General features: G+C 40.7%; 1 protein-coding gene and 1 pseudogene across 3 annotated transcripts in view; both read left to right on the top strand.

Moving 5' to 3' along the window:
- Positions 1 to 13147, top strand: part of FAM161A (FAM161 centrosomal protein A) — a 31876-nt gene extending 18729 nt beyond the window's left edge. For all 3 annotated transcript variants that reach the window (XM_019969488.2, XM_070798859.1, XM_070798860.1), the window contains 3 exons: positions 483 to 582; positions 9041 to 9195; positions 9625 to 13147. In XM_019969488.2, coding sequence (XP_019825047.2) covers positions 483 to 582; positions 9041 to 9195; positions 9625 to 9763 — 394 coding nt within the window. In that variant the 3' untranslated portion in view covers positions 9764 to 13147. The remainder of the gene's footprint in view (positions 1 to 482; positions 583 to 9040; positions 9196 to 9624) is intronic.
- Positions 13148 to 24803: 11656 nt separating this feature from the next.
- On the top strand, positions 24804 to 26710 carry LOC109565574 (protein O-linked-mannose beta-1,2-N-acetylglucosaminyltransferase 1 pseudogene; annotated as a pseudogene).
- Positions 26711 to 27566: the final 856 nt, after the last annotated feature.

Below are 27566 nucleotides of genomic sequence, written 5' to 3'. Positions count from 1 at the left end.
CTATTTCCATACTCCTTGTTTCTCCCCTACCCTGCTCCCATTTAATTAACTGTGCCACCAGCCTATAGGAGATCTCACCTAGGGAAAAAAGAAGAGCACTGTCTAATTTTCAGAAGAAATTCCTCAGAAGATTCTTAATTTGGACCAAATTTTTTGGTTTATAAATGAGATGAGAGGGCATTGATTAATCTCCTGAGGCCAGTTTGAAGCCCCTTAATCCATTCTTGTTTTGAAGATTTCAGGAATCACAGCATACCCAGACTGTTCTGAGATGTAAAATGAATGCTCTCAAAACCTAGAATTTGTATTCTGCATTCCTTAAAAATTTACCAGTCTAATGGGGAAAAAAATCTACCAGTCCAGAAAAGAAATTGTGATAAACTGTGCTCATGATTTAATTTCTGATTTGTCATCTAAGCTAAATGTTACATGTTCAAGTTCCTGTTTCTTTTAAAAATTCCATTCCTTTTATTTGATTTTAGAAAGAGTGAAAAGGAAAGGATGAGAGAATACCGACGAGAACTAGAAGAAAGAGAAGAAAAATTAAAAAACAGGCCGCTGCTATTTGAAAGAGTTGCTCAGGTTGTGTTTGTTGGAATTTGAGAACTATTGTCAGCCTTTTTTTTTTTTTTAACCTCTCTAGCTCCTAATTTTCATCGTCCATTTTTCTTATGTGTTACGTAATTTACTGAGACATTATTATTTCTGTGACAGCTTCACCACATCAGTAAGTAATTTGCTTAAATTTGAGCACTATATCTTGATGAGGTTCATAAGCTTGATAAAGAACATGCTACTAATCCATTCATTTTCAAAATAATAGTTTCACAACCTGTTTTTAATGGCCAGTCTTTTTTCAGTACCAACTTGGCCAGATATTAAGGTGAGGCTTCATGATATGAATTGGAAGTCTTTGAAGAATTAAAAACTGAAACAAAATGGCTAACTGAATCAGATTTATTTCTGCCAGTTTTTTTTTTTCCAGTTTTATTAGGATAAAATTGACATTTGGCAGGTATAAGTTTAAGATGTACAGTATAATGACTTGACATTCATATATTAGGAAATGCTTATTATAGTTAGGTAACGCCTGTCAACCTCATTGTTACCAAAAACATTTTTTCCTTGTGATGAGAAGTTATAGGATTTACTCGCTTAGCAACTTCCATATGTTCCACACTGCAGTGTTAACTGTCGTCATCACGTTGTACGTTACACTTTGGTACTTTCGTATCTTATAAGCGGAAGTTTGTACCTTTTGACACCTGCATCTAATTCCTCCAGTAATCACAAATCTGATCTCTTTTTCTGTGAGTTTTGTTTGTGTGTGTCTGTTTGGATTCCACACATAAATGAGATCATATAGTATTTGTCCTTCTCTGTCTAATTTCTCTTAGCACTATGCCCTCAAGGTCCATCTGTATTGTTACACATGGCAGGATTTCCTTTTTTGTGGCCAAATAGTATTGCATATCTACCACATTTTCTTTATCCATTCTTCTTTTGATGATCATTTGGGTTTTTTCCATGTCTTGACTATTGTAAATAATGCTGCAGTGAATTGACATAATGATTTCACTTCCTTTTAATAAATACACAGGAGTGGAACTGCTGGATTGTGTAGTGGTTCTATTTTTAATTTTTTGAGGAAACTCCATACTGTTTTCCATAATGGCTGTGCCAATTTACTTTCCCATAAACAGTGCCTAAGGGTTCCCTTTTTCTCTACATCCTCACTGGCATTTGTTATGTGTTGTTTTTTTTTTTGAGACCAGCCATTGTAACAAGTGTGAGGTGGTATCTCATTGTGGATTTGATTTGTATTTCCCTAATGCTGGTGATCTTTTTTTTTTTTTTTTTGTACAGTTCTTCTGTGTATTCCTGCCACCTCTTCTTAATATCTTCTGCTTCTGTTAGGTCCATACCATTTCTGTCCTTTATCCAGCACATCTTTGCATGAAATGTTCCCTTGGTATCTCTAATTTTCTTGAAGAGATTTCTAGTCTTCCCCATTCTGTTGTTTTCCTCTATTTCTCTGCATTGATCGCTGAGGAAGGCTTTCTTATCTCTCCTTGCTATTCTTTGGAACTCTGCATTTAGATGCTTATATCTTTCCTTTTCCTGTTTGTTTTTTACTTCTCTTCTTTCCACAGCTATTTGTAAGGCCTCCCCAGACCGCCATTTTGCTTTTTTGCATTTCTTTTCTATGGGGATGGCCTTGATCCCTTTCTCCTGTACAGTGTCACAAACCTCATTCCATAGTTCATCAGGCACTCTATCAGATCTAGACCCTTAGATCTATTTCTCACTTCCACTGTATAATCATAAGGGATTTGATTTAGGTCATACCTGAATGGTCAAGTGGTTTTCCCTTCTTTCTTCAATTTCAGTCTAAATTTGGCAATAAGGAGCTCATGATTTGAGCCACAATCAGGTCCCAGTCTTGTTTTTGCTGACTGTATAAGCTTCTCCATCTTTGGCTGCAAAGAATATAATCAGTCTGATTTCGGTGTCGACCATCTGGTGATGTCCATGTGTAGAGTCTTCTCTTGTGTTGTTGGAAGAGGGTGTTTGCTATGACCAGTGTGTTCTCTTGGCAAAGCTCTGTTTGCCTTTGTCCTGCTTTATTCCGTATTCCAAGGCCAAATTTGCCTGTTACTCCAGGTGTTTCTTGACTTCCTACTTTTGCATTCCAGTCCCCTATAATGAAAAGGACATCTTTTTTGGGTGTTAGTTCCAGAAGGTCTTGTAGGTCTTCATAGAACCGTTTAACTTCAACTTCTTCAGTGTTACTGGTTGGGGCATAGACTTGGATTACCGTGATATTGAATGGTTTGCCTTGGAAATGAACAGAGATCATTCTGTCGTTTTTGAGATTGCATCCCAGTACTGCATTTCGGACTCTTTTGTTGACCATGATGGATACTCCATTTCTTCTAAGGGATTCCTGCCCGCAGTAGTAGATATAATGGTCATCTGAGTTAAATTCACCCATTCCAGTCCATTTTAGTTCACTGATTCCTAGAATGTCTATGTTCACTCTTGCCATCTCCTGTTTGACCACTTCCAATTTGCCTTGATTCATGGACCTGACATTCCAGGTTCCTATGCAATATTGCTCTTTACAGCATTGGACCTTGCATCTGTCACCAGTCACATCCACAAGTGGGTATTGTTTTTGCTTTGGCTCTATTCCTTCATTCTTTCTGGAGTTATTTCTCCACTGATCTCCAGTAGCATATTGGGCACCTACCAACCTGGGGAGTTCCTCTTTCAGTATCCTATCATTTTGCCTTTTTATACTGTTCATGGGGTTCTCAAGGCAAGAATGCTGAAGTGGTTTGCCATTCCATTCTCCAGTGGACCACATTCTGTCAGACTTCTCCACCATGACCCGCCCATCTTGGGTTGCCCCACATGGGCATGGCTTAGTTTCATTGAGTTAGACAAGGCTGTGGTCCTAGTGTGATTAGTTTGAGTAGTTTTCTGTGATTATGGTTTCAGTACGTCTGCCCTCTGATGCCCTCTTGCAACACCTACTGTCTTACTTGGATTTCTCTTATCTTGGACAGCGGGTATCTCTTCATGGCTGCTTCAGCAAAGTGCAGCCGCTGCTCCTTACCTTGGACGAGGGCTATCTCCTTACGGCCGCCCGTCCTGACCTTGAACATGGAGTAGCTCCTCTACTTGGATATTATTTAGATATTAACCTCTTATCAAATAGATGATTTGCAAATATTTTCTCCCATTCAGTAGGTTGCCTTTTTGTTTTGTTGATCAGTTTTTTTTTTAAGTAAGTCTATAATTTTTAGTTTTAGCTATAATTAGTGAAATTACTCCTTTTTCTAAAAATTGAAGTATAGCTGATTTACCATGTTGTATTAGTTTCTGGTATACAGCAAAGTGATTCAGAACTGATACATACACATACATATATATATATTCTTTTTCAGATTCTTTTCTATTATAGTCTACTACAAGACAGTAAGTGTAGTTCCCTGTGCTGTACAGTAGGACCTTGTTATTTATCTATTTTATGTAAAGTAGTGTATATCTGTTAATCCCACCTCTTCCCTTTCCCCTTTGGTAACCATAAATTTGTTTTCTGTGTCTGTGAGAACGACTTCCTTTTTATTGGGGAAAAAAAAAAGCTTGGTGCTATGAACAATGAATCATAATTTTACTAGATTTATACTCAGTTTTACAGTCTTTCCCTTAAGAGAAATGTGTTGATGTCAGGTGATCTTTTTTGTATCCATAAGGGAAAAGCTCCTATGGGCTACGTAATTTAAAAATAGACAAAATCACTAGAGGTTACAGGTGCTGTGTTGTGAATTTCAAGCTGTTACATTTGGAGCTTGCTGCCAGCAAGTGTCTGGGAGGGATGAGTGTCCTGTAGGACTGTCCTTGTCAGAGTCTCACTGAAGACAAAGGACATTCGCTGTGGCATATTACAGTCTCTCAAAGTTATGGGAACCCTTTACTTACTGATTTGGATATAATTTTATGTAACACTTTTCACTTTAAGGGATTTTTTTTCTCACATCCCAGTTTCAGCTTTAGGGGAGAAAAATGATCATAAGTTGTTCTACGTTACTCAGCATGAAGTGATTGACTTTTGCTTCACATAGTTTTTCCCGGCTCTCTACTGCAGGTTTTATGTCCACTGGTCTGGATATATCTACCCAGATTTCTTACAGGCATCTTATATTCATCTTTCCACAAAGTAGACCTTCCTCTCTGGGAAGAATAGACCTTCCTCTCTATTTTTCGTGTTTTTGTTGGGCTGCAATTTAGATGACTGGAAGCCACTTTCCCCCCCACTTTTTCTCAGTTCTCACTGAGACCTGAGAAGTTCCTTTCTAAACAACTTTTGGATCTACCTTTCTCCATTCCTGATGGTGAAATGCTAGGTGAAGCCGCTGTTATTTTCTGAGTTATTATTATGGTTTGACTGGTTTTCTTGCCTTGTTCTTTGCAAAGCCACTCACTCTGTCTTCTCTTTGCCATTCCCATTCCCTTGCCACAGTGTTCACCCCAGTAACGGTGGCAATCATGCACTTCACTGATGCCATTTGTTCTCATTTTCAGTAAATGGTATCAAGGGAGCTTGACATTGGCTTCTCCAAACAGTGCTGCAAGATGGGTATTCTTGTCTTGCAGAGGAAGAAACTGAAGTTGAAAGAAAGTAAATAACTCTTAATGTCTATAGTTAGTAAATAATGGAACTAGGAACCCTAGTTGGCCTGCTTCCAAATGCTTAGCACTAAGCTGTCCTGCTTTCTCCCAGAAGATAAGTCCTCAAGTCTTAACATGGTGTACCGAATCCTCTCTTATCTGATCCCTGTTGACCTCTTTAGTTCATCGACCACTGCACGCCTCCACCCCCTTCTGTGTACACCCTTTACTTGTAGACTGTACCACACCACTAGTTTCAAACTGGAAATCTTTTTTTTTTTTTTTTTAATATTTATTTATATATTTGGCTGTGCCAGGTCTTAGTTGCAGCAGTTGGGATCTTTGATCTTTGTTGTGGCATGTGGGATCTTTTTAGCTGTGGTGTGCAAACTCCTTAGTTATAGCATGTAAACTCTTAAGTTGCAGCCTGTGGGATCTAGTTCCCTGACCAGGATTCGAGCCCGGGGCCCCTGCATTGGGAGTGCAGAGTCTTAGCCGCTGGACCGACCAGGGAAGTCCCTCAAACTTGAAATTTTATTCAGGTTTTTTCTCAACACCCATATAACTTCTTTGTATCTTTCCTCTGAGTCTTTCAAGGCTCAGTATAAAATCACTTCTTGCACTGTGTCCCAGGTTGAGTTGCATGCTATTTGTTCTGTGTGCTTTTATTACCCTTTGTGCATTTCTGTCTTTATTCCTATGTATTGTGTGGAAATTATCTGTTTAATGCTCTCTCTTCTCTTTTAGCTAGTTTCTTTGAAAGGTGTTGGTCAAATCTTTGTGTTGCTAGCTCCTAGGACAGCATACGGCACAGAGGACATGTTCATAAACATTTGTTGAACCCAAACTGGACTATTTCTCCCTGGGACTAGCCCAGGCCTAGAGCACTACCCTAGCATAGTAGTGATGGGTCTCAGCAGTGAGAAGCAGCTCTGCAGTGCTGTGCATTCCCAGTCTTTCTAGTCACCAGAGAAAATATGGCAAAATAGTGGTGTGTGTGAAATTAAACCCGTAAAGAAGTGTTAAATATTGAAAGCATAGTTTAGTTTCATAGCTGATATTTTCTTCAACCAACTTCAGCCAACACATATGCTATCTTCTCCCCATATACCCCTACCTCCCATGAGGGCTTGTCACAAAATAAGTAGTCAGTAATTAATATTAAAGGAAAGAATTGCTATAAACTTCGGCTTTAAAACTAAGTATTTTTTTCCTCTTCAAACTAGAGTCGTGATTGTAGACAAATTGCCTGAAGAAACAAAGATAATTTATTTTTTGCAGTATCTTAGATACAAAAACAAAATAATCATTCAGTTATTTTAACCACTTTTATTTCATAGTCTTTACAGTTCTTTTTGCATGGTGAAGTTTGAGGGGGACATGTTTGTTTTAAAAAAAGAACAGTTACATACTATTCACCTTGATATGAAATATTAAAAGATAATAAATTCTATATACAGAGTGACTGGCAGTGACTCACCATTGTTTTGGTTTTGTTAACATAAATTGGTACTTTTTTTCTTGCAGTTACTATTACTGCTAATTAACAGCTGTTATTTAATAAATTCACTCACAACGGTATGCATTACCCATTTACAAGTGTTAATTATTTTCTTGCTGCTGTTGAGTTATCCCCCTAGCAGAGTTAGGCTGTGATCTAGGACAGAACAAACCATGTTTTCCTATTTCTTAAAAATCACAGGATTTATTAACTGAATATGTTAAATCAGATTTTAAACCAAATATTGGGGCTTCCCTGGTGGTTCAGCTGGTAAACAATCTGCCTGCAATATGGGAGACCTAGGTTTGATCCCTGGGTTGGGAAGATACCCTGGAGAAGGGAACGGCTACCCACTCCAGTATTCTGGCCTGGAGAATTCCATGGACTGTATAGTCCATGGGGTCGCAAAGAGTCGGACATGACTGAGCGACTTTCACTTTCAAACCAAATATTAAACAAAGCACTAAATCAAATTTTAAATCAAATTCAGATGAAGGCTTAAGAGCAGTAACATTGAGTAGTATCATTTAAATCTTTTATACCTCATTTGCTTAAATCAGAATATATTCTTTTTAGCACATTGAGTTAGGTCTGGGGTTTCTCTATCCTGCTTTACAGTCTTTGGGGCATTGTTCTCAGGTCACGTTCCTGTGCCTTTCAGTTGCCCAAGGCTTGTCTATTGGTACTCATAGCCTCTGGTGGCATTTTTACTTACTTGTCTAAAAGTCATCATCCACAGTGGGTGCATTTTGGCAGCAGTTTGAGTGCTTCTTTCTCGGTTTTCTAGAGTGTCAGAAAACACACTAGTGATAGTTTCATCCGCTGTAATCAGCCCTTGCCATTTTGGTTTCTCCCATGGAACACTGGACTCCAGGGTCCGTCCTTATCCTGAGATCTCTGGGTTAGGAAAATGTCTGACACTGCATTACTGAAGTCAGGCTTCAGGCCACGTTGGATGACCACTACCACTTAGAGGAAGCAGCATGGTAGAGTGAAGAAGACCCAGGAAAGGATTAGGAGACTTGCCTTTCCCTCAGTATATTCTGTGAGTTTAAGCAAACCACTTAACCTCAGGAAGGGTGGACCGAGCATCTTGGTTTCCTCTTCTGTGTTGAATTTTGGGGTGAGACCGAGTGCTCTTCCACACCCTTTTCAGGATGGGATGCCGCTGGTGCATTGGGGCTGGGCCATTCCTCATCACTGGCCTGTAGTTCCAGGTTCAGCTAGTGCTTTTTGGCCCTGTGCTGGTCACACCCACGCACAGGAGGTAAAAGGGGACTACAGTCAAGGCATTCGTGTGAACCTGTCAGCTTGTGCATCTGTAAAGCCTGTGGTATCAGGAGCCAAGGCACTCATATGAACCTCAGTTATCTTGTGTCTCTGTAAAGCCTGTGGTCTCAGGAACTGTGATAATTGATTTGCTTTAGGTATGAGAGGGTCATCACTACTCCCACGGGCCCCAAAGCCAGGAAGTAACAGTCCGGAGATTTGAACCCAATTCTAAATTCATGTTTTTCCTGCTGTATCCATTGCTTCCCCCACACAGTAAATATAACAACAATGATGATTTATACTCTTCAGTGGATTAGAGACATGGCTTGTAAAGAGTAAAATTTTATAGTAGGCACATAAAGAACCCTCTGACAACTACACATGATCTTATTTTCTTACTGATTTTTGTTTCAGATATCCTCGGACAGTCATGAAACAGTACAGTGTAAAGAATAATTATAGTTCAAAACTCATGTGACCATTACCCATGTTAACAAATATAGCATTAGAGCATTGCCAGTACCCCAGAAACACTGTGTGCCCTGCCCAGATCAAAACTATTTCACCTAGAGGTAACCACCATTTTAACCTTTGAGATGAGCGTTTCCTTGTTTTTCTTTACGGTTTTACCGCCGATGTACCAACCCCTGAGCAACATGGTTCAGTTCTGCCTGTCTCAGGTCTTGTATACCGTGTGCACTCTTTTGTGGCACGCGGCTTTTGTTCAGTGTTAGTGAGGTCCATCCATGTTGTAACATATAGCTAGAGTTGATTTTCTACTTAATTTTAGTCTGTTATATGAACGCACCAGTATTTATTTATCCATCTAGTGTTGATATAGATATTTAGGTTGTTTCCAGTTTGGGGTTGTTACAAACAGTACTATTCTGAGCATTTTGGTGTGTCTCTCTGGGCACATAGGTTGGAGTTTCTCTAGGCACCTACCTAGGAGTGGAATTGCTGGTCAGAGTATGCATATTTTTCAACCTGCTGTGATTATTGAATTTAATTTTCACTGGAGCTTTTAACATTTTTAATGGAAACTTGAAGTCTTTTGTCCTCCTCTAAAAAGGTTTGTCTTTCCTATAGAAAAATGCAAGAATGGCAGCAGAAAAGCATTATTCTAACACTTTAAAAGCACTAGGAATATCTGATGAGTTTGTTTCAAAGAAAGGCCAAAGTGGAAAAATATTTGAGTACTTCAGCAATCAAGAGATGAAAAATTTCACTGAAGATAAAGAAAGGTAACATATATAAGATGTCTGAATGGTTAACCTTTGAAAAAATTCTTGCTTGCAGGAAAGCATAAAAATCTGTTCTATAAGATTTTAAAAGGTGTTTTATCTAATGGAACACATGTGAAGTGTTGTAAAACATATAGACATTTTAACATGTTTGACACTTCAAAATATTACATGGTGATGAAGTATTTTTTAAAGTCAAATAATGTAAATTTCTGACATAAATAATGAAAACAATAACATGCTTTCAAATGAAGTTTAAAGAGTCAATCTTTACTTTCCCAATTGGTACTTTTATAAACTTTTCTTGATAAAGTGGAGCTTATACACTTGAGGAAGACTGGCTGCAGGATGGCATACATTGCAGAGGGTTTGTTTACCTTTAAACCAAATCCATTTTCCTTTGAAAGATTGATAAATTTCTTCCTCTAGCTTTAATGAAGAAGAAAAAATAGAAGAAAGAGAGAATGGGGAAGAAAATTATCTTACTGATACCAACAGCCAAGATTCTTGCAAGGAAACAGATGAAGTCAATGAAGAGAATGGAGAAGAGAAATGTGTTGAAGAATAAAACTGAGTCAATTGGCAGGGTCGCCTCTCTGTGCCCCTGCTGTTGTTGGCAGCATTGAACATCAGAAGCTGTGCTTGGGGTGTTAAGGACATCTATGAGAACCCATCTGTTATGTGCAGGACTCTTGAGCGAAGTCCTCTTGTGGCCTGAGAAGGTCAAATCCAGCTAGTGGGTCATTTGATCATTTAGAGTCAGGTTTTGCCTTCCAGTTTTTAAAATCACTATATATGATCTGTTTGCAACTTTGATCTATTTTTAAAAAATGTTTGAGAATCACAGCTGTCACAAACTGATTAGATATAAAAGTATACATCACTTCATTATTTTGGGTGGAAAAATCACTTAACATTGAGAGTAGGGAGAAGTATTGGCCTTTGATGATTTGTTTGGAAAAAGTGTTCTGGAAAGCATGAATTGAAAAATAAATATTTTTAAATTATACTATTTTCTCCTTCTTTTTCTCTTCAATACATCTCACAAAATGAATCCTCAAAGTTATTTTACTAGGTATTTTAAGTTTCTTATCTGAGCCATTTTTTAAAAAGTAATAAGATGTAGGAAAAAATAGATAACTTGCACATTTACATTCATTTATGTACTGAGAGTTACTGTTAAATTATCCACACCATCATCACTTTTTCCTTTACCTACTTTCATTCCAGTTTATTTTTAAAACATAAATTATTAGAAAAGTTTTTATACTAGTTTTTTAACTCTGTTTATTATGACAGGTGGAAATAATTGTAGCATCTGAGTTATAATCTTAATTGGAATTAAATATCACCCCTGTTTTATAGATGATGAAATTGTACATAACAACTTGTTCAGGACAAGTCTCCAAAGTAACTCAGATTTAACCCTTTAACACTGAACCTTTGCATGCTGTTGTAGATACTTGTCTTTCTGTGCATAATGTTAGTTTGATTTTATGAATCTTATTTTGCTCTTTGAGCAAACTTTTGCTTCAGAAATTCAAACCAGTCATAAAGATGTGATTGAGTAAGATGTTTTTAGAAGAAATAGATCTACCTCCTTTAAAGATGATGAACTAATAAAGGTATGTATAATAGTACTGTTTACCAACTGGCAATTTATGCCTTAAACTACAAAAATGAGGTGATTTTTCTCAATTAAGGGCAAATGCCTACTCCTAATTCCTTTCCTACAGTTTGTGTTAAACTCATTATCATTAGATTGAAAACTCTCCTTGAGAGTTGGCACTAGTTAAAAATTCATCTTTCTATTCCTTGAATATTTTGCACAGGATTGTCCATATGTAGGTACTGAATAAAGGCTTGAATAAATAGATGGATATAGTTTTAAATTTTACTTATAATTACTTCAAAATGAGTACACACAGATTGAAAATATTTCCCTTTCAATTTATTGAGAACCTGTTGAAACACAATTCACAAATTGTAACATTTAAAACGTAACTTGCTTCCTAAGGATTTATTCTGCATTCTGTTTCTTCTCAGTTTTTTGGGCAGTGTATAGGACTTGGTTTCAGGACCAAGCTTCAGTTTTCTTTAAAAATGGGAATTGTATAGTCTGTGGGGTTGCAAAGAATCAGACAGGACTGAGCAACTTCCACTTTTCTCCACTTTACGTATCTTGGGTGGCTGTGGGAAGGACTGGCGTAATATACAGAAAAGTTCTTTGTAAGCTAGGGTATTCAAGTGACAGTGTCAGAGGACAGAATAGTCCTCAAGAAACTTTTAACTTTAACTAGACCTTCTTTTATTTAAATGAGATACAAAATTATTTAAATATTATTTTGTTAGAAATTATATTTGAACCGACCCAGATAATCATGATGGTGTGATCACTCACACTTACCTAGAGCCAGATATCCTGGAATGTGAAGTCAAGTAGGCCTTAGGAAGCATCACTACGAACAAAGCTAGTGGAGGTGATGGAATTCCAGTTGAGCTATTTCAAATCCTAAAAGATGATGCTGTGAAAGTGCTGCATTCAATACGTCAGCAAATTTGGAAAACTCAGCAGTGGCCACAGGACTGGAAAAGGTCAGTTTGCATTCCAATCCCAAAGAAAGGCAATGAATGCCAAAGAATGCTCAAACTACCGCACAATTGCACTCATCTCACACGCTAGTAAAGTGGTGCTCAAAATTCTCCAAGCCAGGCTTCAGCAGTTGTGAACCGTGAACTTCCAGATTTTCAAGCTGGTTTTAGAAAAGGCAGAGGAACCAAAGATCAAATTGCCAACATCTGCTGGATCATCGAAAAAGCAAGAGACTTGCAGAAAAACATCTATTTCTGCTTTATTGACTATGCCAAAACCTTTGACTGTGTGGATCACAATAAACTGTGGAAAATTCTGAAGGAGATGGGAATACCAGACCACCTGACCTGCCTCTTGAGAAACCTGTATGCAGGTCAGGAAGCAACAGTTAGAACTGGACATGGAACAACAGACTGGTTCGAAATAGGAAAAGGAGTCCGTCAAGGCTGTATATTGTCACCCTGCTTATTTAATTTATACGCAGAGTACATCATGAGAAATGCTGGGCTGGAGGAAGCACAAGCTGGAATCAAGATTGCCAGGAGAAATATCAATCACCTCAGATATGCAGATGACACCACCCTTATGGCAGAAAGTGAAGAGGGACTAAAGAGCCTCTTGATGAAAGTGAAAGAGGAGAGTGAAAAAGTTGGCTTAAAGCTCAACATTCAGAAAACTAAGATCATGGCATCTGGTCCCATCACTTCATGGCAAACAGATGGGGAAACAGTGGAAACAGTGTCAGACTTTATTTTTTGGGGCTCCAAAATCACTGCAGATGGTGACTGCAGCCATGAAATTAAAAGACGCTTATTCCTTGGAAGGAAAGTTATGACCAACCTAGACAGCATATTAAAAAGCAGAGACATTACTTTGCCAACAAAGGTCTATATGGATGTGAGAGTTGGACTATAAAGAAAGCTGAGCACAGGAGAATTGATGCTTTTGAACTGTGGTGTTGGAGAAGACTCTTGAGAGTCCCTTGGACTTCAAGGAGATCCAACCAGTCCATCCTAAAGGAGATCAGTCCCAAGTGTTCATTGGAAGGATTGATGTTGAAGCTGAAACTCCAATACTTTGGCCACATGATGCAAAGAGCTGACTCACTTGAAAAGACCCTGATGCTGGGAAAAATTGAGGGCAGGAGGAGAAGGGGACGACAGAGGATGAGATGGTTAGATGGCATCACTGACTCAATGGACATGGGTTTGGGTAGACTCCAGCAGTTGGTGATGGACAGGGAGGCCTGGCGTGTTGCGGTTCATGGGGTCACAAAGAGTTGGACACGACTGAGCTACTGAACTGAACTGATATTTGAACCACTTACTATTTTTTCTTAATAAATTTAAGTATACTTGATTTACACTATTATATTCATTTCAGTATACAGTATAATGATTCAATATTTTTATAGATTATACTCCATTTGAAGTTATTACAAAATAATTACTATATTTCCCTGTGTTGTACGGTATATCCCTGTTGGTTATTTATTTTATACCTGGTAGTTTGTGTCTCTTAATCAACTCTTTGCCTATCTTCCTCCTCCCCCTTCCCTCTCCCTACTGATAACCACAAGTTCATCTCTATATCTTTGAGTCTGTTTCTGTTTTGTTATATAAATTCCTTTATTTTATTTAATTACCTTATTTTTGGCTGTTCTGGGTCTTCATTGCTCTGGGTAAGATTAGTCTATAACACTGTCTTGAAAGTAGTTGTTTTTTTTTTTTCCCCTTGGCCACATCACACAGCATGTGTGATCTTTGTTCCCTGACCAAGGATTGAACCCTATTGGAAGCACAGAGTCTCAACCACTGGACCACCAGAGAAGTCCCTTAAAAGTAGTTTTTAAAATGCAATAATTATTTTTAAAACTTCTGCCCTATTAGAAGAAGGTGGTTGAATATGGTGTCTTATTTTGGAAATGTTGGTTTAACACTTGATGATAAAGCAGTCTGAAAGATGGTTCTAAGCTGAGTGTGTCTCAGCAATGGGCTTGAATGCCCGTCATGCTGAGAAAGATACTGCACAAGACTCCATGCTTAGTATTTAGTATCCACGTATGATGAGGTTTGCTATTGATCACAGTGGACATAAATGCTTATTTCAGTCATCTGCTAACTTTGAACTTTTTGGCTCACTCCAAACAAGACTGATTAGACCATCATTGTTTTTGCCTCCTTATGTAGCTGATTAAGAGCTCATACCAGGTACAGGAGGAGCACTCTGATATTTTCCTGTCCCTTGTGCTTGTGTTGAGAGTGTTAGCCTCAGTCAGAGGTGTCTTTGCAGGATTTTCTTTTAAAGCTGCTTGTCTGTTTTGTGAAGATTGGTTTTGGAAAGCTGCTGATACAATTTGTGAAGCTACCTGCCAGGGCACACACAGCCTGAGCTGCATAGCCACAATAGTCACGGGAACAAAAGTAGAGGCCGTGTCCCGGACTGGCACTTGGCTGTCTGAGGACCGGACCATGTGAATAGCCAGGGACAATCCACACAGTCAATTTGGTAAAACTGACTTTTTTCAAACAAAATGAGCAGAAATGTTCTAGTAGTCACTTCTTTCCACACCAGATGGGGCATCTTGCTCCCTTCTGCTCCTGTGTGTGCATCCCACTTCAGAAATACTGCTCTGGGTCCCTGCTTCCTCTTGCTGAGGTCAGTCAGTGTGGCTCGATCCAAGAGTGATTGTAGGGATGGGGTCACCAAGGCAAGTAGGGCAGAAAATAAAGAGCCGGTTGTTCAAAGTCAAGGAATACACACAACATGTTATCATTGGACTTGCTGATAAATGCACTTTGCAGTGAGTCGGGTGGAGGCAGAGTCAACCAGAACTCTCCAGTCCACCACGGCCCCCATGTCCAGTGATGTATAATCGCAAGGCCCTGTGGAAAACTTTAGAAAACCATGCCAGCTTGCTTCGCGGCACCCCTGGAGAGCTGAAAGGAACCTGCCGATTGAATGAGTCTCAAGGAGGGGACGAGTTATGACTAATGTCCTGGTGGCCCATGGTTCTGCCCCAGGAGAGCGCACACAAAGGGTCAGAAGCCTAGTGTGTGCCGCACCCACCCTCTGAAAGGTGAATGTGTACAAAGGTGAGGAAACTGCATCTGCTCAGACACTTGAAGATAAGATCTTACTGCAGAGGGTGACAACCAGGTGGTAACAGCTGAACATTACATAATATGTTTTGTATAGAGAAGGTATTTTTAAAATTGCTTTAAAGATAATGTTATATTCTAATTCTAATCGTATCCTTTAAAATATCTACTATTACATGCATTTCAATTCATGTTACAGTAAGCATTTCAATTACTCAAAGTTTTCCTTAAAATAGACAATGGTTTAATTACCATTTGGAACTGACATCACAACTAACCAGGAGAATCCAAGTCTTACAAAGATGAGTGACAGAGATGATAAATGAGAAGAGAGGAAGGAGAGAAGACAAGACATGGAAGTGAATGCATTGATCAAGGCATTCTGTAAAAAGCAGTTGAAATCTAACAGAACTGATAATAAGTGGCCAAAGAGTTCAAAGTGCAAACTATCAGGAACCTAGGAACTCAGAGAAAATGGGGATAAATTCTGGATGAACCTTAGGTGCTTTCCAGTTGAAAAACCAATGAACAAACCTCTGAATCTCAAACACTGGGTACCACAATTCAATTACTTCTCCGAAAGAAACCAGAAAGTTTCCCAGAGAGTTGTGCTACCTCATTACATCTCCTGTAACAGAAATTGTTCGCTTAGACTTAAAGCCACCAGTTTCAGTTCAGTAGTCCACATCCTAGCACATCTTTAAAGCAGTCATTTTCTCACTGGCAGGGAACCCTCCAGCCATTCTGAGCCACTTCACGGCCTCAACAAACCTTGCCCCCTCGTCTCTCTGGCTGCATTCTGCTTACCCCGTCTGGAGCTCTGCTTTCTCTCCCTGCCTGACTCCCCAGGGGTCTGTGCATCTTTACTCCTGTCACTTTTTCCAGGGGTCTTTCTGGTGTCTTTGACGTTACCTTGACATGTAGCAGCTCTGACTCTCAAGCAGCATACACACCTGCCAACTCAGAACCTCCCCTTGTTCTGTTGTAGTTGATAGCGATGGTCAATCCTTGCGGGCCAGACTTTTCTTTCAACTTTCAATCCCCAGGACTGGCCCATCACCCTTCATACAGGAAGGACTCAGTTTGTGTTTTTGAGTGACTGATTAATGAATAAACCTAAAATATGTTTCAATAAACATATTGAATAAACATTTCAATAAGCATATAAAGCATGATATGTTTCAATAAACGATTTCAATAGTATGACTCTAAGAATAACTTTTTTTCTAAAATTGTTATACTAATCTTTATTTGAGCATAACACAAGGGTTTTCACTACCAACTTCTTGAAGTATGGGATTTAAGAATTAAAAAAAAATTAATCTATTTAATTTTAGTTGTTTTTTTTTTTTTTTTTTGCTGTGGTGGGTCTTTATTGCTGCATGTAGGCTTTCTCTAGTTGTGGTCAGTGGGGGCTACTCTTCGTTATGGTGCATGGGCTTCTCATTGCAGTGGCTTCTCTTGTTACAGAGCACAGGCTCTAGGCGCTCAGGCTTCATTAGCTGTGGCACACAGGCATAGTTGGCTCTATGGCATGTGGGATCTTCCCAGACCAAGGATCGAACTGGTGTCCTCTGCTTTGCATGGAAGATTTGTAACCACTGGACCAGCGGGGAAGCCCCTAAGCATCCTTCTTTTAAAGCAGGCTGTTTTACTGAAGGCTTCTGATTCTTTTATTTTAACTGGAGAGCTAGCCTATAAATAATCTATATAAGATAATCAGAATGCTCCATAATACATACTAATTTATTCAGTCAATAAGAGCTTAATCTAGGTACTGAGAACACATCAGTAAACAACAACAAAAAAGAATCCCTGCTCTCATGGAACTTACATTCTAGTTGGGGGTGATGGGGAGGAAAGTTCAAGAGGGAGGAGACATGTATACCTATAGTTGATTCATGTTGATGTTTGGCAGAAAACAACACAATTCTGTAAATCAATTATCCTTCAATGAAAAATTTTAATAATATATATTAAAACATTATGTCAGCTGATGAATAAAGAAAAATAAAGCAAGGTAAGGGGGTAATAAATGACTGGGGAAAATTAGAGTCAAGGAAGGCTTTTCCAATAAAGCAGCACTTGAGCAAAAACATGAAGAAAGTAAGCACTGTATCAGTTCAGTTCAGTTGCTCAGTCATGTCCAACTCTTTGCGACCCAATGGACTGCAGCATGCCAGGCCTCCCTGTCCATCACCAACTCCGGCGTCCACCTAAACCCATGTCTATTGAGTCAGTGATGCCATCCAACCATCTCATCCTCTGTCGTCCCCTTTTCCTCCTGCCTTCAATCTTTCCCAGCATCAGGGTCTTTTCAAGTGAGTCAGCTTTTCACATCAGGCGGCCAAAGTATTGGAGTTTCAGCTTCAACATCAGTCCTTCCAATGAGCACTCAGGACTGATCTCCTTTAGGATGGACTGGTTGGATCTCCTTGCAGTCCAAGGGACTCTCAAGAGTCTTCTCCAACACCACAGTTCAAAAGCATCAATTCTTCGGCGCTCAGCTTTCTTTATAGTCCAAATCTCACATCCATATATGACCACTGGAAAAACCATAGCCTTGACTAGACGGACCTTTGTTGGCAAAGTAACGTCTCTGCTTTTTAATATGCTGTCTAGGTTGGTCATAAAGTGTGTGGATAACTGCAAAGGGCATCTCAGATAAAGGAACAGCAAGTCCAGTGGCCCTGAGGTGGGAGTGAGCCTGGGGTTTTGAAGAACTACAAGGAAACCAGTGAGGCCAGAGCAATGAGGGACAGAGAGTTATAAGATGTGAGGTTAAGGAAAATAGTGGGGCCCAGATTCCCTGGAGCCTTCTACACCACAGTAAGAGGCCTTTGTATTTTGTTTTAAATGAGATGGGGTGCTCTGCAAGTGCTGAGAACTGAAGAGGGACTTGAGTTTGAAATGGCCACTCTGGCTGGTGCATAGGAGACCAGGGAGGGTGGTTTCAATGATCCAGTCATCCAAATGAGAGATGATGGTGGCTTGGACCAATGTAGTAATAGAGGCAATAATGAGAAATATTCAGATTCTGGATCATTTTAAAGGTGACATTAAAAGAAATTTAAGGTGGAATGTGAAAGAAATTGATGAGTCCACAGATGAAGTTTCTAGATTGAGCCACTAGAAGATGGAATTGCCACTTGCTGAAATGGGAAAGACTTGGGATAAAACGGGTTAGGGAGGTTGGCTTCCCAGTTGGCACTAGTGGTAAAGAATTCACCCGCCAGTGCAGGAGATGCAAGAGATGCATGTTCAATCTCTGGGTCAGGAAGATCCCCTGGAGGAGGGCATGGCAACCCACTCCAGTATTCTTGCCTGGAGAATCCCATGGATAGAGAAGCCCAGCAGGCTACAGTCCATAGGGCCGCAAAGAGTCAGACATGACTGAAGTGACTTAGCACACAAGAATTATTTTACAACTCAACGTGAAACTGAAGTCGCTCAGTCGTGTCGGACTCTTAGCGACCCCATGGACTACAGCCCACCAGGCCCTCCGTCCATGGGATTTTCCAGGCAAGAGTACTGGAGTGGGGTGCCATTGCCTCAAAGGCAGAAGTAAGTAAACCATTTACTGGTGGTGGGAAGGGGGGTCTGTTAACGTGGAAAATGCTGAGAAGGGAGCCAAGGAGAGGCAGCGGCCCTCAAATTCAGCACACTAACAAGTTTAATCAGTCTCTGCAGCCCTGGGGAACTTTTCATGATTTTTATACATTTTAGGCCAGATATGGAGTTACCATAGTTCTTAAAAAGGAACTAGAGGATCAAGCCATTTGAAAATTCTTATTTAAAAGGAAGTCAACATGTTATCTATATACAACTACCTTGTGATTAGGCATCATCCATCCCGCCCCACCCCATATACCCATCTATCGTGTTGTGCTTTTCACACCTTACTTTTTTTTTTTTTGGCTGTGCCTTGTGGCTTGCAGGATCTTAGTGCCCTGACCGGGACTTGAACACTGGCCTGGGAATTGAAAGCACCAAGTCCTAACCACTGAATGGCCAGGGAATTCACTTTCACGTGTCATTTTAATGATGTAGTCCCTTCTCCTCCCCCAGGAGTAACAACTTACCTTTCCCCTCTAAGCCTACCTGAACTTATTCTTATCGTGCATCCCAGATATAGTAATGCTGTAGTTTCCTGGATAGCACATTCTATGCCTAAAAAAAAAGAGCCTACCTTAAATCCTGGGTTCAGCTCATTGTTAGAAAATTTTTTCCATTGTCTGTAAACAATTACTAAGAAGCTTTAAATATGTTTACTGTTAACAACTAAAATCTCAAAATACTTCCTTTGAAAACAAGGCAATTTTTGCTCTCCCTCCTTTCAGTGGTTGTCAGATGGCAGCTGCCCCTCTCCACTGAGTATCCTGGGATCACCTTTCAAATAAATACTTGTACCCAAATCTTCATCCCAGGGTCTGCTTTGGGGAAAGCCCAACCAAGACAGTGGTCTTCTGAACATCTGGAATGTCTAGCAGCATTGGGCCTGCACTTCACCTGGCAACAAAGGGCAACGTCAGAGGCAGCTGACTCTTGCATGGCCATGTGTCCCTCACTCTGGACAGCCCTCCCTGGAGGTGGCCGAGCAGGCGTCTCAGTGTGGAGCTCTGCACATGTGAGGTGCAAGCACGTGGAAATTTTTCTGTTTTACATTTTCAAGCAGTGAGAGACACAATGAACAGATATACTTCAAAACTATAGTATAATCTATGCCATGTGTGTAATTGAAAAACTAAATATGTAGTTAAAAAATACTTCTTCTAATAAGTATTCTGTCATTTTAATACTCTGTCAATTTTTTCTTTTTTCTATATGTTTTTTTTCCTGGTTCTTTATCTTCTCAAGTTGGGGTTTCAAGAGTTTCATTTCAAGAACTAACTTACTTTGCTTAATTTTTGTCTGGGCTTTGGGTTAGCTTGAGTACTTTCAGGAGGATGTTTATTAATAATGCTTCAACTCCAATTAGCAATCTCTCCTGGAAGAGTGAACACTCCACAGTCATTTCTAAAGTAATTCTACAACCTCACAAAATTTGATTTCCATAAAAGAATGTGAAAATCATCTCAGATAATTTAAGCAGCAATTTCATCTGACAAATGTGAGATTTGACTCTTTCAAATAAAGATGTGGAAAGCAAAATTGCTTTCATGTGAAAAATACACAATTTAAATTTTTTCAAATCAATTACTCATAATGCTTTCCCTAGAGATTTGTTTCTAAATAAAAACTGAGAACTATTATTAAAATTTCAAGACCATTTATCTTTCCTCTGATTTTAAGACATGGTTCCTGTTGCCATTCCCCAGATGTTTAATGTGAAGATTTCACAATGACACTGACAGAATAATAAGGAGCAACTGCAGTCACTGCCATATCTGAAGCCTGCTCCATGTAAAGTAACGCCAGATTCTTAAGCAGGGGCTAAAAATAGTAACATGAGTTTTAAAATAGAACCTCAACATGCATTTATTTAAGAAGTGATGGCTCCTTCAGAGGAATAGTTCTCAGTATATTTTGAGCCACTGTGGATAAGCACATACTTAGAACACTCCTTCTGGTTTGAAATTGATTTCTGAGCTTAGGGTGTATTCTTTTGAGTATCTCAGTGGTGTCAAATATTTCTTCTTTGAGAACAAGTTAATTTTTTAAAACACTGACAAAAGTAACTTGACAAGACTAGTGAATAAGATAAGTAGTTAAAGTAGTGGCATTCATTTCAAAAAAAAACTAACAGCAAAATAACCAGACTGGTGTTCTCACCTTGCTCAGAAGTCACTTCTGAGATGGATCTGTAAGTGTTTGGGCTCTGAAGCTCTCCGAGGGCAGGGCCTGTGACCATTTTGCCAGTTACTGTACCTGGTGCATTGTGGGTGCTCAATAAATATTGGTTGAATGACTGAATAAAGGCAAAAATTGACAATGGTGCTAATTCTGTGATACTCATTGAATGCATGTATTTGAAATAGTTGTTTAAAAAAGAAAATAGTTTCTATTATTTGCAAATTTGACAGTACTCTAATGGTTTATAGGAAATGCCCCAAGCTACTCAACTTAATTTTCTTTGTTTTGACACAATACCATCTTCTGGATATAGTCTATTTTGAAAAATAAAAAGAGCACTTTTTCAGTGAGTATATTGAGTAGATAGGGCAAACGGAATCACTCCTGTTTTATAGGTTAGAGCACTTGATGCTGGACTGTTAAGTAATTTTCCCAACATTAGTGTTATTCGTTAGAATATTTTTAGCCAGTAATAATGCAAATCCTAACTTAGATGACTAATGTCCATTTCTGACAGAAACCACTGGGAAAGGGGAGGGGATTGAGTAATGAAAATAATACTATCACATAAATGACCTAGCTACAGAGAAAAGTCCTGTGCATTGTAGTGTTTTCTGTACGAGGGAAGTCATTTTAACCTTTGCAAGTAATCATATGTTCTGTTTGAAATGAATTCTGGAAATAATTTATCCCACAGAGCAAGTCTTTTCCAATTCCTCTCACCAAGCAGGGTCTGAGCAGAATCTTTCATATACTTTTAATGTGTCATGATGAACAACAGTGCTACTCATTCAAAGACAATACTATTAACAGCCTTTGTAAATCCAGTCTCTGCTCCCACTAAAAGAGACAACCTAACTCACCATCCATCCATAAAGCCAAACAACAAACTTAAAACTTAGGGCCTGGAAGGAGAAAAGGATGAGGAGAAAGGTAGATAAGTGAAAACATTTATCTTAACTAGTTAAAGTCAGAAAATCTGTGATCACTTATAAATTCTTGGTGGAGGAAAATTCTTAAAGAGATGGAAATACCATACCACCTTACCTATCCCTGAGAAAGCTGTATGTGGGTCAAGATGCAACAGAACCGGACATGGAACAATGGGCTTGTTCAAAATTGGGAAAGGAGTACATCAAGGTTGTATATTGTCACCCTACTTATTTAACTTATATGCAGAGTACATCATGTGAAATGCCAGGGTGGATGAATTCCAACCTGGAATCAAGATTTCTGGGAGAAATAGCAACAACTCAGGTATGCAAATGATACCACTCTAATGGCAGAAAGCGAAAAGGAACTAAAGAGCCTCTTGATGAGGCTGAAAGAGGAGAGTAGAAAGGCTGATTTAAAATTCAACATTCAAAAAATGAAGATCATGGCATCTGGTCTCATCACTTCATGGCAAATAAATGGGGAAAAAGTGTAAACAGTGACAGATTTTATTTTCTTGTATTCCAAAATCACTGTGGACAGTGACTATAGCCATGATATTAAAAGACGTTTGCTCCTTGGAAGAAAAGCTATGACAAACTAGTCATTAAACTAGTATTAAAAAACAGACACATCACTTTGCCAACAAAAGTCAAAGCTGTGGTTTTTCCAGTAGTCATGTACAGATGTGAGAGTTGGATCGAAGAATTGATGCTTTTGAATTGTGGTGCTGGAGAACACTCTTGAGAGTCCTTTGGAAAGGAAGGAGATCAAACCAGTCAATCCTAAAGGAAATCAACACTGAATATTCATTGGAAGGACTGATGCTGAAGCTAAAGCTCCAATACTTTGGTCACCTGATAAAAAGAGCCAACTCGTTGGAAAAAGACCCTGATACTAGGGAAGATTGTGAGCAAGAGAAGAAGCAGGTGATGGAGGATGAGATGGTTGGATGATATCATCAACTCAGTGGACATGAGTTTGAACTTCAGGAGATAGTGAAGGACAGGGAAGCCTGGCATGCTGCAGTCCATGGGGTTGCAAAGAGTCAGACACAACTTAGCAACTGAACAATAAATAAATTCTTGGCAGAGAATTAGATATACCTACCTCAAGTCCTAACCAAAAAAAGGTCCCTTATGATCTAGATCCTGCTGTGCCCACCTCTCTGATCTAATTTCCCGGAGCCCCATTGTTAGACATTCCGCTCCAAAGCCACACTGGCTGTCTTGCTGGTCCTCCTGTTCCTCCAACACACCAAACCTTTAACCACCACAGGACCTTTGCACATGCCTGTCCTTATACCTATAACATTTTCCCCAGATTGTCACCAGACTTGCTCTCTCACCTCATTCAGGCTTCTGTTCAAATGTCACCTCTGATAAGCCTTTTCTAACTTCTATATCTAAAAAGGCACCACTTCACATTCCCAGTCTCTCTTACTCTGCTTTTCCCATAGAGCATTGATCATTACTATAATGTAACATATTTATTTGTGTATTTATTGTCTCTTCTCCACTAACATGTAAGCGTCCCAAATGCAGAGATGTCATCTACATTGTTCACTGCTGTGTCCTTGGGCCTAGAAGAGAGGCAAGCAAATATCATTCCAAAATATTTATGAGCATCTGCTATGTGCCAAGCACTGTTCCAGGTGCTGAGCATATAGTGAACTAAACAAAAATCTTTGCCCAGTGGAGCTTATAGTCTAGTCACACATGGTAAGTGATCAGTATTTGTTGAATGAATCCTCAGGATTATAATCAAAATCCACTAAAATAAACATTTATCTCCATGTTGTTGTTTAGTTGCTAAGTCGTGTTTGACTTTTTTGAGCTCCCGCGGACTGTAGTCGGCAAGGTTCCTGTGTCCACGAGATTTTCCAGGCAAGAATAGTGGAGTGGGTTGCCATTGCCTTCTCCAGGGGATCTTCCCGATCCAGAGACTGAACCTGTGTCACCTGCATTGAAGATGGATTCTTTACCACTGAGCCACCAGGGAAGCCCATGTAGCCCCTCGGTAACCCTGGTTGTATCAGTTTCCTGCGGCTGTGTCACATATCACTACAAACAGTCTCTCATGGTTTTGGAGGCCAGAAGTGTGAAATCAGTGTCACTGGGTCAAAAATCAAGGTGTTACAGGGCCTTCTTGCTCTGGTGGTTTTAGGGAAAGATTCGTTCCTTGTCTCTTCCAACTCCTGGTGACATTCCTTGCTTGTGATGACATCACTCCACTCTTTGCCTCCATCTTCACAACACCTTCACTATGTCTCTGTCAAATATCTGTCTCCCTCTCTCTTACAAAAATGTATGTGATGGCATTTAGGACAACCAATAATCCAGGATTATCTCCCCATCTGAAAAGAAATCTGAAAGAAAAAAAAGAAACCCCACATCTGCAAAGTCCCTTTATCCAGATAAAGCAGCATTTACAGGTTCCGGGTGTTTGACCTGATATCTCCAGGGCCATCACCTAGCCTACTACACTGACATTTTTGTATTAATAGCTAAAGGGAAGCTCCCACGAGAATACCAGGAGGTATCTTTTTGCATTTTTCCTTTGCTGTCCTTGGAAAACATATTTATCTCTGGAAAACAAAGAAAGGCAATGACTATTTTCAAATATAACAATAGAATTGCATTTTCCAAAGACTTGTATAATAATATTTGTGAGTCGTTCATATAAGTGTTTGTCTTCTATCCAGAAACTCCCACAAAATTAATGAGCAGTGGAGATGGCAAAGCAATATTTGAGAACAAGTTGTTTTATATCTTGTACCATGAGATTCCCATCATGATTTGCAGACAGAACATAAAGCCCTTACCATTCATCACTTACAGTCATTATCTCCTCATCATGAAACCAGGTTGTGATCTCAGAGTCCTTGCCACGTGCCAGGGCACAGAACTGTGTCAGCTTCACAGCTAGAGCTGGAGTCCTACAGCATTTAGGGGTATTTGGGGGCCCCAACGATAGGAGAAGAATAGGCATGACTAACAATAATGTAATTTTGATGCTGTTAAGTCTTTCCAAAATTTGATTTGGAGGCCAAGAATTTAAACTTGTCCTGCTTTTTGGCCTCTTAAAAACAAGTGTGGGCCAGGGTGGGGCCACCAGGGGCGTGGAGTAGATGGAAGCTGCAGTGTGATGGGCAGAGCTGTGTGGGCCTCAGCGGGGCCTGGGCTCCCTGAGCCATTCCTGCAGGTATGGGTTGGTCAGGACAGTGGTGACGACCCCTGCACCCCCGCCCCCTCCGCCCCCCAATACAGCATGGATAACTGGAAGCCCAGCCCCCTCATCAAGCCCTTTGAGGTGTGGAAAAAGTGGAGTGGTGTCTTACCGGGAAGTAGAAACTGACCTGGGCTTCCCTGGTGGCTCAGACGGTGAAGAATCTGCCTGCAATATTGGAGACCTGAGTTCGGTACATAGGTTGGGAAGATTCCCCTGGAGGAAGGCATGGCAACCCACTCTCTTACCTGGAGAATCCCATGGGCAGGGGAGCCTGGCAGGCTACAGTCGATGGGGTCACAAAGAGTAGGACACGAGTGAAGCAACTTAGCAGGCATGCACGTGCCTCATATAGATGAGGCCATGGTGCTGTTCCTCAACATGATGGCACCTGGCCAAGGGTTCACCTGCATTATTAAGGACACGGGTTCCTTCCATCTCAAGGACACAGCCAAGGCTCTGCTGAGGAGGCGCGACAGTCAGGCTGGCCCTGCCCTGGGCTGGAGAGAGACCTGGGCCTTTGTGGGATGAAAAGGAGATCCTATCCTTGGGGAGAAACATTCTGACTCACCTGCCCTCTCCTCCTGCGGGGGTTCAGTTCTGCTGAAGACAGATGTGCCACTAAGCTCAGCTGAAGAGGCAGAGATGAAGATGTGCCACTGGGCAGACATGGAGCTGAACCGTCACAGCTGCTGCTTCTGCAGCAAAATCAAGGGCGACGGGAACATGTACAGCTGCAAGGACCCCACACCTTCCCAGTTCAGCCCTGACCCACCCCAGACAACAAGGTCCTCAATGCACCTGTGGCTGTCGTTGCGGGGAACTGGCCCAGTTACCTGTACAGGATGCTGTGCTCTCTACCCTCAGCCCAGGGGTTGTCTTCCCAAATGATAACAGTTTTCATCGATGGCTACTATGAGGAACCGACTGCTGTGGTGGCTGCTGTTTGGTCCAAGGGGCATCCAGCACACTTCTGTCAGTGTCAAGAATACCCTTGTGTCTCAGCACAACGAGGCCAGCCTCACTGCCACTTTCAACCTGTTTCCGGAAGCCAGGTTTGCTGTGGTTCTGGAAGGAGGACCTGGACACTGCTGTGGATATTTTCAGTTTCCTGAGCCAGTCCATCCAGCTGCTAGAGGAGGACGACAGCTTGTACTGGATCTCTCCCTGGAATGACCAGGGCTATGAGCACACAGCTGAGGACCCAGCACTGCTGTACCATATGGAGACCATGCCTAGGCTGGGCTGGGTGCTCAGAAATCCTTGTACAAGGAGAAGCTTGAGCCCCAGGGGTCCACACTGGAAAAGCTCTGGGCTTGGGATATGTGGATGCCAATGCTGGAACAATGCCAAGGTACAGAGTGCAACATCCCTTATGTGTCCTGATCCTACCACTTGGGCATCATTGGCCTCAACATGAACAGCTGCTTCCATAAGGATTACTTCCAGAAGCACAATTCAACACAGTTCCAGGTGTCCAGCTCAGGAACATGGACAGTCTGAAGAAGCACGCTTATGTAGTGGTAGTTCACAGGCTGCTCAATGAAGCCAAGGTTCTCGACCACAGCAAGAACCCTTGTGAAGACTCTGTTCCTGCCAGGCACAGAGGGCCACACCTACACGGCCTTTATCCGAATGAGAAAGATGATGACTTCATCACCTGGACACAGCTTGTCAAGTGCCTCCATTATCTGGGACCTGGATGTGCGTGGCAACCACCGGGGCCTATGGAGATTGTTTCAGAAAAGAACCACTTCCTGGCGGTGGGTGTCTCTGCCTCTCCCTACTCAATGAAGAAGCCACCATCAGTCTTCTTGGAGCCACCCCCAAAGAGGCGGGAGCCCCAGGAGCTGCAGAACAGACATAAGAGCCCCTCCACGAGCCTGCAGGGCTGGGTGCTGTATACCCCCAGGCAGGCTAGCCCTTCACCCAATCCTTTAGGATTTTGTAGACACTGGCAGGGGCTGGGGATGGTTTGTTTTTAACATGAGACTTAATTACTAACTCCCAGGGGAGGGTGTCCCTGCTCCAAAACCTCTGTTCCTGAGTTGGAGGTCTATTTATTTGCTCCCTTGTCAGGAAAGGGCAGGAGAGTGCCTGGGAATCACGGGGATCCCTGGGTACTTGATCCTGCCTGCCCTTTGTAAACTCCCTCCTCCCAGGCTGGGCTCAGAATCTAACCAATTTCCTGAGGGCTTTGGAAAGAGGCTGAAGCCTAGAGGGCCTTGATTTTTTTTTTTTTTGACTGGGGTGCTACCCTGAGGGTGGGGCAGGCCCTTACTCAGGAAACTGCTGTGCCCAAACCATGGACAGGCCTAGTTGGGGCCCACTGGCTGATGCAGACTCACTCAGAGACCCTCAGACATGGAACCAGGCCTCTTCTCAGCCTCTTCTTTGTCCAGATTTCCAAAGCTGTATAAGGTGGTCATTGATTAAAAAATGAGAAAAGCTCAAAAAAAAAAAAAAAAAACCACTAAAAAACAAAGAAAGAAAGAAACAAGTGTTCTACAACTTTATTCAAAGTATTTTGACAGTTTCTTTAGTGGGAAAGAGTATTATGGATTAGATAAATATGGCCAGTTTTAATCAGTGTGTAAAATCACACTTATTTTTCATAATAGTATTTGGTCTTGTGAAAATCTCATTCTTAAGTAATACATTCTGTTGATTAAGTCTTGGGGAAAGAAAGATTTAAATGAGTCTCATGAGTCATTTCATTTATG

This window comes from Bos indicus, chromosome 11 (genome assembly GCF_029378745.1).
Source record: "Bos indicus isolate NIAB-ARS_2022 breed Sahiwal x Tharparkar chromosome 11, NIAB-ARS_B.indTharparkar_mat_pri_1.0, whole genome shotgun sequence".
In the NCBI taxonomy this organism is placed as follows: Eukaryota; Metazoa; Chordata; class Mammalia; order Artiodactyla; family Bovidae; genus Bos; species Bos indicus.
Note: the sequence above shows the minus strand (reverse complement) of the source record. Positions and strands in the feature narration are given on the sequence as shown.